The 15,042-nt window shown below is 34.5% G+C and overlaps 1 protein-coding gene across 2 annotated transcripts in view; it reads right to left on the bottom strand.

Annotated features, from left to right (window-relative positions):
* Positions 1 to 1,343: 1,343 nt before the first annotated feature.
* MMADHC (metabolism of cobalamin associated D) overlaps positions 1,344 to 15,042 on the bottom strand; it is a 42,543-nt gene continuing 28,844 nt past the window's right edge. For both annotated transcript variants that reach the window (XM_077767781.1, XM_077767782.1), the window contains 5 exons: positions 8,973 to 9,190; positions 6,700 to 6,805; positions 6,015 to 6,145; positions 2,435 to 2,521; positions 1,344 to 1,857 (listed from right to left, as the gene is read on the bottom strand). In XM_077767781.1, the coding sequence (XP_077623907.1) occupies positions 1,663 to 1,857; positions 2,435 to 2,521; positions 6,015 to 6,145; positions 6,700 to 6,805; positions 8,973 to 9,190 (737 nt within the window). In that variant the 3' untranslated portion in view covers positions 1,344 to 1,662. The remainder of the gene's footprint in view (positions 1,858 to 2,434; positions 2,522 to 6,014; positions 6,146 to 6,699; positions 6,806 to 8,972; positions 9,191 to 15,042) is intronic.

Here is a 15,042-nt window from a genome sequence, read left to right as displayed (position 1 = left end):
TGATGTTGTTTCTGGAAATTCTGTTACAAAGCAAGATGATAAAAGGCTCCCTGGCACTGTGTATCCTAGTCCATATACAATACAGTACCACAGCCCGAGTATCCTTTTTAAGCAGCAGATGGCACTTCATTGTGAAAGCCTGTGTTATTTCAAGGGAACATGGCTCAAACAATGGTACAAGGTGGGAAATGCCTGAATAAGCAATACGCACATTAGAAACAGAGTGCTACAAGGCCATGGACCCAATAATTTTTTTTGTGTGGGAGCGGTCCTTTGCACTGAAGGATGTTTAACATCCCTGGCCTCTACCTACTAGATACCTAAAGTAGTACCCCTTCCATTTTGCTAAGTTTCCTATAAGGCAAAACTGCTCCAATTCAGAACCACTGAGAAGCCAAAAGCTATGCGAACAGATTTATAATTATACACGATAAGGATTAAATCTCCTATTGCTGAGTGAAAGAAGCTAGACGTGAAAGTGAACATACTATATATGGTTTCATACGAATAAAGCAACAAAACAGACAAAACCAGTTTATGCAGCAGGCAATCCAGATAGTGGTTACCCTTGGAAGGAGCAGGTGAGGGGAAGAAGAGCCAGTAAGGTTGCCTTGATCAGGGTGCTGCTTACATAGATGAAAATTTATTGAGCACTTATGATAGGTGCATTTTTTTTTTTTTTGGTATATATACCTCAGTATTTTTCACAATGAATGAAAACTTTGTAGCCATTACTATTTGAATCATTAAGCAACACTTAGTTACATGCTAACTAAGCAGAGTTCTAAATCAAGGTGTGAACTAAAGTTTATCATATCCATGTGTTCCTTTTTAAATTGAAAAATACAGGAAAAAATCATTAATTTATTTGGTAAAAGTTACTTGGTTCTTCTGAGATTGTCTCTATTCCTATAGGCAAAAAGCCCCACAAATCTAAGATGATGCTATGTTTAAAATGCTGTAAAAACAAACTCACAAATGAGGCATTTCTGTAAAGTACCGTAGTTTCTATCTCTTGCTAAAATGGAGAAATATATTTGATTTAGCTGCTGAGGTACAATTTTGTCAAAATACGTTTGTCTGCCTCAATCCAGGAGTCGAGTCAGGGATTCTTTTTCTTTAGTATTTGAGATTCATATACTACTTTTATATATAAAGATATAGTATTATCCTTATTCTTTTCCTGTACAGACAGTACTTCATAGTAATACACTGGTACCCCAACCAGTACAGGTAATAAAATTTAAAGCTATACTGAATCTAGAATACTCAACTGCATTTATTTAAAAAACACATCTTTTAAAAGAAATAGATCTTAAAAATATTGCAATGAAAAAACCAGATTATCATAACCAAATGTGTGATTTATTTTTAGAGAAAAAGTTTTTTTTCCAATAAAGGGAAGAAATAACAATATGAGATCATGTCCTGATAACATGTTAATTACCACATTCCATAGAACATGGATGTGATCAACATGTATTCAATGATATGAACATTTGAGATTTAAAAATCACAGACCACTTGCCAATGCTGTAAATTCATAAATGCTGAAATAAATACCTAGAAATAAGTAAATTTTAAAAATTCAAGCCTTTGAGTGTTTATAGATCAAACCCAATGTTATGTACAAATAGTACACCCAGTAAGTTGACATTGCTGTTAGTTTCCACCTAATTTCTTCATAATATGGCTGTCTGGTGTTGCGTTAGTGAAGATACTTCCCACAAACACATGGGTACCCCAGAGACTATGACGAATCACTTTACAGCAGCCAAGATCATCCACAGAGAATCCTAAATGTCGATAGCGTTCATCTGTTTCAAAGAGAGTGTTGTTTGTATATGGTCCAAAAAACTGGAGGAAATAAAAATCACATTCATTAGCAAGAAAGTGATGTAAGTTTTCATGCAAACACGAATACATACTTATTTTAACACTCCAAATATTAAAAATCAAGAAATACAAAGGGTAGTTTAGGTATTGCATGTGACCACATAAAATTAAGTCTTTCATTTCTAGTCTACACTGCATGTTACTCGACTTTGAAAATGGTTTTATTACCTGTAACTGAAAGATACAACCAGAATTTAAAATGTGACCACAATAGTGGTTCTTATTTTTTTTAAAGTATTATTTCAGAAAAGTAACTTTTTGGAAGTTAACATTTGTAAATATTTAGTAACACCCATAAATTCTAAAAAATTTTCTTCCTTAAGCTATGTTAATCTGTAACTTCCAAACAGTAAACACACTAATTCATTAATGTAAATCAAACAGTATTCATTAGGGTAAAAAATAATAAAAAATTGTGAGGTTTAAAAAGTCAATCTATTTTTACTAAAGTGATACACAATTTTATATTGTAAATAATTTTATAATAAAAAACATTCCTACTTCAAATTAATCTGGCTTTCAAAATGTAATTACTCACTGCCACACCAGATGATGGGTCAATAAAGTCAGCCCAATAGCCTTCAGCTCGAAGAGCATAGCAAATTTCCTTAGCACCATTAATGAACTGCATTAAAAAAGACACAAATATGCTGAAGATAGCATCTCTACAAGTTTTATTTTTTAACAAATTTTTAAATATTTTTTGCTTCAAAGAATTAGTCATAAGATTTTTACCAGCTCAAAAGATTAATGGTTCATTTAACACTTTCATTTCCTTCAAGAAATCTAAATTGTGTATTTTTCTTCAAAATTATTTCCTGTTTTATGGACAACTTCTAATCTGTGCTATTAACTCCCAAATTTGTGATGAATTAGAAAAGGAAAACAAAATATTCATAATGAAAAGAGCTATTCATTCATGTATTTAAAAACGTGTGTCTTTCAAAAACACATCTGTCCATACTCATGGTCATGATACACCTCATGATATATCTTTCTGTATTTTTTGTACAGGACATAACTATTACAGACCATGTGTCTGTATCTCCTATTCAAAATCCTTATCTTCCATCCTCATTTTTAATTCCTATGATGTCGTTATTAGGTTTATCAGACTAAGCAGTGAAAAAGACAGTAATAAGTATTAGGATCAGATCAGAGTACTAAGAAAAAAAGGACAAACCATAAATGTTTAAAAAGCAAGGGCACAGTTCCACTTTTGGCCATAACAAATAATAGATATCAAATGTTATCTGCTGTTTGGTAAACACCCGCTGAAAGCTGTAAAACTGACTGAAACATAAGATACGACAGTTTTAAATCCTGAACAATAGTTAAAACTGTAATCTTGTGGAGAAGACCAAGAAGTTAGGTGATCCTCATATTTGTTCTAGCTCTCTGTCTGGAACACTGTTCCAGGGCAAAGGAGAATATCCCAAGCAAGTGATGGTGTCACTAAGCTAAAGAGGTAGAAAGCCAAAGTTTTGGACTGCTGAAGCATCTGGAATTTGTGGTTTTGAGCACTGGAAGGTTCTAAAGCAGTCCGCAGAGCAATTCACCCTGATTCAGTAGCCAGGGGTAGAGCTGTGCACTGACAAGGTGAGATTCCTTGAGGAGTCTGTCTCATAGAGAGTGCCAGCTGGGGCCTGAGAGCTCAGTGGTGGTATCAGGGGTTGTGCAGTCCTAAGTAATATGGATTTCTGGCCCACGCAGGATGATTGGACCTTGCTGAGCACATCTGGCATTCAGCTGAGATGCCCAAAAGTCTAAGCCTTATTAGGAAGATGGGCCGTAAGAGGTTAGCAATTTAACAGCCTGAAGGACAAATCCAGCTGGGTGCCTGTATGTGTAAGTACAGTTTCACTGGAATATGTCCATATCTGTCTGTGGTTGCTTTAACAATACAAAGGTAGAGTTGAGTAGCTGAGACACTACGACCTATAAAGCCTGAAAATAAAATTTATATGTGGCTCTTTGCAAAAAAAGTTTACTGATCCATGCTACAGAGGAAACAACTTAAGCTAATTACTTTCTCCTAGCAGTTTCTTATAAAATAATGAAAAACATTAAAATTGTATTCCTTAGGTTATTTTCATAATATTTACACATATTGCTGCATTTCATTAATCTTCATAATTCTTACAAATAGGAAAACTACTGAATATGGTAATTAGAAAGTACATCAATTTAGTGAAAAGTACATCAATTTAATGAACAGATCTGCCATGTAGAAACCCACAAGAACAAAACAATTACAAATGTTTGTAAAAGTTAACTAAAAGAATCCCAACTTATCACAAAAAGAACCAGTTTAAGTATTTCTCTTAAGATTTCTGCTCATCAATAGGAAACACTGACATCTGGTGGAAAAAAAACTACAATAGATTTTAAAGAAAGAACATAAAATATCTACTGGACAGTCAACTACATGGTGGTTCTAAAATAATCACTAATATGAATAAAATAGAAAAATCATTTTTTTCATAGTAAATATAATAGTTTTAATTATTATAAAATTAAACATGACATTTCAAAGCCCTGAAATTGGTTACAAAAAACTCAGAACTATAGTGGAGTCAGTATCAAATGAGCCTCAGAATCTTTAACTGATTAGAAATTAGGACCAATAATTCAATGCACATGTGAGAGCTCTCTAGTGACTAAATGACAGTAATGGTAAATGTATATATTAGTAAAAACTGCCTTAATATGTAAATAGAAAATGTCTGAGTTATTGCCTATTTAAATTTCAACTCTCTAAATTCAAATCTCTTTAAAATCCAATAATGTCTTAAGGCCTGGCTTCTCGGTAACTTCCTTGTTAATTAGCATATAACTTGCTCATGATTATTACTGCATAGAATTTAATTAGCAAAGCTATATGTGGGACATTTTAATATGAAGTCATTATCCTAAAACATTGTTGACTATGTAAATTATAATTTACTAATGAAGAGAACCATACATCCAGTCATAAGGAAAATATAATTACTAATTTCCATGTAAGATATTAGGAAGGGAATTTTTTCAATTATAGTTAGCTAAGGTGCCTATGTGAGTTAATCTTGACTTGTCACTCAGGCAAAGAAATGTTTTCCTATCTTGCAGAAACGGATATGACCAAACATCAAATTCTTAAGAGAATTATATAATTTTTAAATATAAGACTTTAAGTTACCATTTACCATTTCTTAGGTTGGTGAAAATGAAAAGAAATGTTAACATCCAGGGTAAGCTAGCGTGACAGGATGTACAAGGACAATCTTTTTGGTGGGCAAATTGGCAACATCTATGAAAACTTAAATCTATAGACTCCTACATAGGAAATTACTGAATCCGGGGGTAATTTAAGTGTGTGCATAAACATGTATGCACAAATACATTCACTGCCTATAACAGAAATAGTTTTTTAAATTTATAAATTACTAAGGGAATTTTTATAGTAATTAAAAAAACTTAGTTTGCCCGTGCAATGATACTATGCTGATTTTGCATAGTATGAAAGCTATGTGTAATACTATGGAATGGTGTCAAAACATCTAATAGCAAAGGACAGGAAAAAATACAGGTATATAATGTTATCACTGTACTGTATGTGGTTACTGATCACTCCTGACATGCTTTAAAGAGAGATATGAAGAATTTTACGTTTTTGCCATTTTTACTGTATTTTTCAGTTTTCCTAAAACATACAGATTCTTCATTTTTTAAAAAAGTACTGGATAGAATTTAAGTTTTTCAAAGATACTACAAAAAAGTCATGGCATTTTTATTCTCAGAAAAGATGTAAAAGTCCTTTAGTACTGAAATACATTAGCAGAGAATTAATAAAGGCTAAATAAACAAAGGCTAAAAAGACACCCACCACCTTAAAATGTGGGTTCATTGGTACTTAAATAAGATTATAAAACTGTCAGCAATTGAGAGAATTGCCTTTTTAAAAAAAACTTTTTAATGTTTATTTTTTGAGAAAGAGAGAAATCCCAAGCAGGCTCCATGCTGTCAGCACAGAGCCTGACATGGGGCTAGAGCTCATGAACTATGAGATCATGACCTGAGCTGAACCAACAGTCAAGACACTTAAACAGACTGAGCCACCCAGGAGCCCCAAGAATTACCTTTTCTAAAAGCATTTCTCTTTCATTTTCTACCTCTTCACTCCAAACAGTCATATCATTCTTAGTTTTCTGTGTTATAGTCAGAATCATTAGTTTGTTGGTGGCTACTTCTGGAAACAGTGACTCAAAATCTATAAGAAAAATTTCAGGGAGATTTTTTTTTTTTTTTTAAGAAGCAGTGTATAAAAGTACTTCTTTAGAAAAATGGTGATTAGGTTAAATTATTGTGACACCAAGTTAGTTAGGTTTATAAATGCATACTATTTTTGAAAAGGATACTGAAATGAAGTTTTAGTTAACTTCAGCTCTTGTTGGATGAGCTGAAATATTACTATCAACAATTCTGAAGAGCAAGTAAGGTCGTTATTGACCTTATAACCTTCCAAAAGGTTTATTATGATTTTTCTCAATATTACATATTAGCTCATGAAATTATAGCTATAATAATCAGGAGAATTACTTCAGGGAAAAAGTTATTAAAAATTCTATTCCCATCTACTGGCAGCATGAGGTCAGGGACTTTTGGAAGACCTGCCTTGGCCATGTAATCTTTTCTGGCCAGACACATTAAAGTATTAAGTTACAAAGTATTACAATCCCTACAGAATACATTAGCTAACACATTAGAAAACTAGTGACATTACCTAGTACACAGGAGTGTAAAAATGTTTAAAGCACAATATACCTCTTCGCAGCAATTCTGGACATGTTTGGATTGCACACTCTACTTTGGCATTTTCAAAGTAAGTTTCTGCACTGTTGATTTCTTGTTCAACAGGTGCATTGTTACCCTAAGAAGAATAAGAAATAGAAATAAAATCTGGAGTTTAAATAAAATATCCGCTCTGTTATAAACTTCTCTGGAAAGGTTTTTAGAAATAATCCTAGTTAACTGGCATTGGGGTAATAGTGTTATATACTCAAACTTTTCTCTGTGATGAATAAAGATTTGAAAATTTAAAAATGACCATATATTAATATTCTAAGACTCAATATGAGTAGAAGTTGGCTAAGAAACTAAAATGCCACGACTATGTCTTACAAGGTTTCCTTTTCTGATATTTACTTATCCTTTCTTTTGTTCTATATTAAACATATGGCTTCTCCTACAGGATGAGGCTTTTGTTCAACTGAAATTTACTGGGCACCTANAAAAAAAAAAAAATTTAAAATCCTGCCTTCACTCTTAGCTATCAAAGAGCCAGGGAGAAGAAAACCAGCACTTATAACCAGTCAGAAAGTCTTCTGGCAGGATAAATAGGGAAGAAACTTGCTTTGCTGGGGGAAATCAGGAAAAAGTTGAAATCCTCATATTTGAGCTACAGGTTAATTAATGTGTATATGTGGTTTGTGAAGATGAGAAACTCAGGAGGAAAAACCGGTCCAGCAAGAGCTAAACAGTGCAAGCATATGCAATGGTTAAAGACAATGGTGCTTAAATATTTACTGATCACTTAGTGTATTTAAGTGTTTTATGTACATTTTTCACATTTAATTCTTATAGCAACTTTGTGGGCTAGGTATTATCCCCATTTTACATATAAAAAAGTATTAGTTTTCTCAAGGTCAAAAAATAAGTGAAAGGCAGAGCTACCTTTAAGTCGAATTTATCCTATCTCCATAGTCCATCTCACTATAATGCCTCTAAGAATTGAGGAGAGATAAAGCCAGAGTTCAAGTCCTCCTTATTAGTGAGAATGAAAGGACGCAAATAATTAAAAAGCTACATCAGAGATGGAAGCAATGTAATTCTGTCACTCTGTATGGAGATATGACGGAGAGGGGAGCCCAGTTTGGCAGAATTCTAATCTTGGGACAGTGGGAAAATGACTAAGTCACTTATGTTACTGATAACATGGGAGGGCAAGTTCTCAGAGACAGAAAACAACCCAGTCTTAGACATATAAAATCTAGGGAATTTTAAAACGATAATGATGTTGGCAGGCAGACAGAAAAAGTGTCAGGGGAGGTCAACTGTCTTTAAATGTTAGGTTACCTGATATAAACCATAGTAATTATGAGGGGCTATTCCTTAATATTATGGCTTTGATCAAAAAGACTGAAACTATGCAGAAATTCAAAAAATAGTAAGGATGAGGAGTTTGGCAGAAACTCTGAATTGCATGTAACTTTCCACTTAGGTGAGCAACAATGTAATACCAGTTTATTGTTTTCATTTTTTTTTTCTTTTAAAGTAAGCTCTACACCAAACATCGGACTTGAGCTCACAGATCCCCAGATCAAGAATTGCATGCTTTACCGACCGAGTCAGCTGTGCCTGCAATACCATTTTAAAAACTCATTTAAAAAACAAAAAACTCAAGTTGGTTTTTCTAAAAAAAAAAACCTCCCTGATAAGCCTTTTTCAGTTTACTGTATCTGAAGGATTTCAGAGTTCTCAAGTTTTAAATGCCTAGAGGAGTATAAATCTAGTTAGAATTTGCTCCACATAAAAATTATAATTACGATTTCTAAAAATGAAAAACAGGGAATCTACATTTCTAGTAGTATAGAAATAATTAAATTATATTTGAAATAAGCAGTTATTAAACACTATTTCTGAAAATTTACCTAAGAGATTTAATCTAATTTTTCTTTTTTTTTTTTTTTTAAGAGAGAGTGAGCAGGGGAGGGGCAGAGAGGGAGAATCTTAAGCAGGCTCTACATTGAGAGTAGGGCTTGAGATCATAACCCGAAATGAAATCAAGAGTCAGATGCTCAACTGACTGAGCCACCCAAGCAACCCTAAAGAGACTAATAGAAAGTAAAAAAAAATTATATAGTAAACATTATGTATGGAATACTGCCAAGTTTTTAAAAGCTATATATGTTGTTTTTGAGATTGCTGGAATTAAGCAGGTATTTTTTAAAAACTTTCTTAATTCAAGTAATATGGTCACACTTATCAGAAATTAATATACTATTAGAAAAACAGAATAAACGATATTAACAATTTACCTGAAATTCATTCACATACTGTGCCATCACAAACTCATGTCTTTCACTTGATAAAGGTTCTGCTAGAACATCAGGTAGAGTTTTATGAACCTGGCTTTTCTTCTGTGACATAGTCCCATTGAGGTGACAATCAAAACCTATGTTCCCAGGAAGCTGGAATCTCTGATCCTGAGGTCCAAATGGCCCCATAGTTTCATCTGGCCATACTGTTCGAGAGCCTGAAGAGGAACAACAAAATGAATCCATTTTCTTAAGTGCACTGGTGGACTGAAAGAATAATCTTCTTTCAGTTATTTTTTATAAAACCGACAGATCTTCGGAATTTGCTTCCCTGTGTGATTATAAATTAGTTGTGTGTCATTTTCAAAAAAAGTAACCAGTTTTCAGCACATAGGCAAGTCAATTCTAAGGAGAAGGATTTAATAAAGAACAGTAATCCATACTATGTAATGCCTAATAGTCAATAAAAAGAATATAGTAAATCTTTTTTTTTTTTTTAAATTTTTAAATGTCTTTATTTTGAGAGACGGAGAGCAAGCAGGGGAGGGGCAGAGAGAGGGAGACACAGAATCTGAAGCAGGCTCCGGGCTCTGAGCTGTCAGCACAGAGCCTGACACGGGGCTCAAACTCAAGAACTGTGAGATAACGACCTGAGCTGAAGTTGGATGCTTAACCGACTGAGCCACCCAGGCGCCCCAAGAATATAGTAAATCTTGGAAGGAGTCTGGGAAGACAGCAGAGTAGGAGGATCCTAAGCTCACGCCCTAACACAGAAACACCTAGGTAACAGTCATGTTGGTACAACTAAACCATGAAATAACCCAAAGACTGGCAGAACAGGCTCTGCATAGTTAATCATAGAGAAGAGGCCAATCAGAAAGGTAGTAGGGGCAGAGACTAACCACTAAGAGGAGAGACAAACACAGAGAAGGGAGATGCCCAGACCCCATACCAGGTTCCCCAGACATGGGGAACCTACACTAAGAAGACAAGTCCCTGTAACATCTGGCTTTGAAACTCAGTGCGGCTTAATTTTAAGAGTTTTTATAGTTAGTGGGTTTAGTTCTGGGAGAGCCAGAGGGTGATAGGAAACTGAGTTCCCATTCTTAAATAGAGAACATAACAAACAATCCCACTTAGATACAGCATAGAACCAGCAGTCTAAAAAGTGCGTGAGGTATACATGAAGATTTTTTTTTTTTTTTTTTTTTTTAAAACAAATCTCAACCTGTGTTGAGGTGCTGGAGAAGCAATGATCTGTAGGAAACTTCTCTGATGCACAAGAGTTGGCAGGAGCAATTTCTCTCCCTCTCACTTCAGCCTAGATACCCAGACACTTGTAGGAACCAATGTGAACACTCTCCACAGAGCTTGCTAACACCATATGCTCACCCCTGCATTCTGATTTATTCCATTCAACCAACTCCACTGGGCAGGAGTCCCTGCAATGCAGCTCTGGTGAGGTCTCATCCTGCAAGCACCCCTGACAGTGACTATCATCACTCCAAAGTGACTCTTGCCATGGGGAGTCGAGAAGATAACTACACACAACAGTGTGACAGACATCTCATCTGTTGGGTCACACCAACCAAAATAGCCTCTCAAACAAAACACAGAGAGAGTCCCCATGCAAATGGACTGAAAGTAGGCATCTGGACTGATTACTGATGCTGCCAACTATAGCCCTTCTCTGCCCCAAACAGGCTCTGAACAGGACAAGGACCAAACCCTGCTCACAACAAGCAAAATGGAAATCTGCAACCAAATGGAATGAAGGCAAATGCAGCTGAACCACAAGAGTATGGTGCACAAAACCCACATAAAAGACAACCTTAAAGTACCCAGTTCTGGAGAAGAGAGGACATTGTGCTACAAGGCGCCACAAGATCTCTTCTTTATTAGGACATTACTTTCAAGTTCGAGAGATGTATCTTACTTTCCAAATACATAGGAACAAGCACAGAAAAACAAAAAGAAACAAAGGAATAGGTCCCAAATGAAAGAACAGGATGATACCAAGCAAAGAACTAAATGAAACGGAGATAAGCAATATGCCTGATAAAGATTTCAAGTGCTCATAAATATACTTACTGGACTTGAGAAAGACTGAAGCATCTCATTGAGACCTTCAACAAAGAGGCAGAAACTATATAAAGAACCAGTCAGAGATTGACCCTATAACTGAAATAAAAAATACAGTATAGGGAATGAACAGCATTGTTGAGAAGGTAGAAGAATGCATCAGTGACTGAAAAGACAGGGTAATAGAAAGCAACCAAGTTGCACAAGAGATTAAAAAAAATAATAATAATAAATGAAGAAAACTTAGGGAACTCAATGACACCATCAAATATAATAACAGTTGTATTAACAGAGATCCTGGAAGGAGAAGAGAAAAAGGAATGGAAAATTTATCTGAAGAAATAATGGCTGATAACTTCACATATCTGGGGAAGAAAACAGAAATCTAGATCCAGGAAGCACAGAAAATACCCACAGCAAAATCAACCAAAGGAGGTCCACAACATGACCTATAGTAATTAAAATGGAAAAAGGAGTGATAGAATTATTTTTATTTTTTGTTTAAATTTTTTAATGTTTTCTTTATTTCTAGGAGAGAGAGAGAGAGAGTGCGCGCGAGCAGGGGAGGGTCATAGAGAGAGGGAGTCACAGACTCTGAAACAGGCTCCAGGCTCTGGGTGGCAGTCAGCACAGAGCCCGACACGGGGCTCGAACCCACGAACCGCGAGATCATGACCTAAGCGAAAGTCGGACGCTTAACTGACTAAGCCACCCGGGCACTCCGAATTTTTAAAGCTCCAAAGAAAATGGTTACATAAAAAAGAAATCCCATAAGGCTATCTGATTTCCAAGCAGAAACACTGCAGGTCAGAAAGGAATGGAATGATCTATAAAGGGAATTCTCTGAGTGGAAAGAAACGGCCATAACATAGTGTAAGGAAATTAGAAAATAATCTTATAGGTAAATACAAACAATAAAAGTAGTAGATTAATTACTTATAAAACCAGTATGGAGGTTAAAACACAAAAGTAGTAATATCAATTGTATCTATAAAAATCAGTCACTAAAATAAAAAATAAGTATGACATCACATACATAAAATGTGGGGGTGGGTAAAAACTTCATGCTTTTAGAATGGGTTCAAACATAAGTGACCGTCAATTTAATTTAGGTTGCTGTGCATATATGATGTCCTGTGTGAACCTAATGGTAACCACAAATCAAACACCTGTAACAGATGTGCAAAAAACAAGGAAATCCAAGCATATCACTAAAGAAAGCCAAAAGCCACGAGAGAGAAAGAGAAGAAACAGTGAAGAACTACAAAAACAACCATAAAACAATAACAAAATGGTAATAAGTACATACTAATTATTACTTTGAATGTAAATGGACTAAATGCTCCAATCAAACCAGTAAGGTGAGTGACTGAATAGATGAAAAAGCAAGATCAACCTATATGTTGTGTGAAGAGTTGGTTCAGACCTAAAGACACAGGCAGATTGAAAGTGAAGGGGTGGAAAAACATTACCATGCAAATAGAAGTGAAAAGAAAGCGGAAGCAGCAATATTTCTATCAGAAAAAAAATAGACTTTAAAAGAAAGACTGTAAAGAGACAAAGGATACCACAAAGGAAACAGCCCAACAAGATATAGTAATTGTAAATATTTCTGCACCCAACATGAAAGTACCTACATACATTAAAAAAGTATTAATGACAAAAAGGTGACAGCAATTTTAGTAGAAGACTTTAATATCCCACTTACATCAATGGACAGATCATCCAGAAAAATCACCAAGGAAACAATGGCTTTGAGTGACACACTGGGAGAGACGGACCAAATCTACATTCAGAACATCTCATCAAAAATAACAGAATACACATTCTTTTCAGATGCACATGGAATATCCTCAAATCATGTTACACTACAAAACAAATCGCAAGTTCAAAATCACTGAAATCATATAATGCATCTTTTCTCACTGCAACACTGAAAACTAGAAGCCAAGGTTAAAAAAATCTGGAAAGAATACAAATACATGGAAGCCAAATAAAATGCTACTAAACAATGAATGAATATGTCAACCAAAAAGTCAAAGAGAAAATTAAAAAAAAAAACCAAAAACGTGGAAACAAATAAATATGAAAACACCGTGGTCCAAAGGCTTAAGATTCTTTAAAACCTGTTCTAAGAGGGAAGATTATAGCAATACGAGCCCACCTAAAGAAGCAAGAAAAATCTCAAATAAACAGCCTAACCTTAAACCTTAAGGAGCTAGAAAAAGGAGAGCAAACAAAACCGAGGAAAGGAAATAATGTAGAGCAAAAATAAATAAAATGGAGACTAAAAAAACAATACATCAATGAAACCAGGAACTGGTTCTTTGAAAAGATAAAACTGATAAACCTTCAGTCAGACTCATTAAAAAAGGAAGACTCAAATAAAATCAGAAATGAAGGAGAAATAACATCTGACACCATGAAACACAATGGATTATAAGAGAATATTAGGAAAAGTTATAACATGCCAACAATTTGGACAACCTACAAGAAAGGAATAAATTCCTAAAAACATAATAACCTTCCAAAATTGAATCAGAAAGAAATAGAAAACTTGAACAGACTGATTACTAGCAATGACCTTGAATCAGCAATCCAAAAATTCCCTTTGTTCATTTGTTTCTTACATTCCACAAATGAGTGAAATCACATGGGATTTTCACTTAGCATAATCTATCTCCATCCATATCACTGCAAATGGCAAGATTTCACTCTTTTTTTATGGCTGAGGAGTATTCCATTGCATGTGCACACACATACACATAAACACTACATCTTCCTTATCCATTTATCAGTTGACAGGTTTTGGGTTGTTTCCATAATTTGGCTATTGTAGATAATGCTATAAACATTGGTGTGAATGTATCACTTTTGATTAGTGTTTTTGGATTGTTTAGGTAAATATCTAGTGCAATTGCTGGAACATATATACACATACTCACATGTATGTGATCCAAAGAAAAATCTCAAATCACACACACACACACACACACACACACACACACAAAGTATATATATGGTTTCTACACACAGAGAAATCTGCTGCAGTTTTATATATTAATAAAAGCAGAGAGACAAATTAAGAAAACAATCCCATTTACAATTGCACCAAAAAGAATAAAATACCTGGGAATAAACTTAACCAAGAGGTAAAAGAAATCGAAGATTCCACAAACAATTTGAAAGATATGTGATGCACATGGATTGGGAGAACTAATATTGTTAAAAATGTCCATATTATCCAAAGCAATCTACAGATTTAATGCACTCCTACCAAAATTACCAACAGAAGTTTCACAGAATTATAATAATCCTAAAATCTGTATGGGACCACAAAAAAAAAACACAACAAAACTCTAATAGCTAAAGCAATTGTGAAAAAGGAGAGTAAAGCTGAAGGCATTATAACCAGATTTTAAGATATACTACAAAGCTGTAGTAATTAAAACAGTACGGCACTGGTACAAAAATACACACATTGATCAATACAACAGGATAGAGTCCAGAAATAAACCCACATTTTCATGGTCAATTAATTTACAACAGAGGCAACAATATGTAATAGGAAAAAGACAGTCTTCAACAAATAGTGTGGGGAAGATTGGTTAGCTGCATGCAAAAGAAATGAAACTGGACCACTTTCTTATAACATACACAAAAATACTCTCAAAATGGGTTAAAGGTCTCAATGTGACAGATGAAACCATGAAACCATAAAACTTCTAGAAGAAAACAGGCAGGAAAAAAAAAAAGAACAGGCAGGAATCTCTTTGACATTATCTATAGAAACATTTTTCTAGATATCCTTTGGCATAATTTAACATCAAACTCCTGCCCCCCAATCAAATTTAAAAAATGGAGAGAAGATAGGAACATTTTATCCAAAGACAATGGTCAAAAGACACATGAAAAGATCTGAACATCACTAATCATCAAGGAAATGCAAATCAAAACCATAATGAGGTATCACATTATACCTGTCAGA

The sequence above is a fragment of the Crocuta crocuta genome, unplaced genomic scaffold (genome assembly GCF_008692635.1).
Source record: "Crocuta crocuta isolate KB4526 unplaced genomic scaffold, BGI_CrCroc_1.0 scaffold154, whole genome shotgun sequence".
NCBI lineage: Eukaryota > Metazoa > Chordata > Mammalia > Carnivora > Hyaenidae > Crocuta > Crocuta crocuta.
Note: the sequence above shows the minus strand (reverse complement) of the source record. Positions and strands in the feature narration are given on the sequence as shown.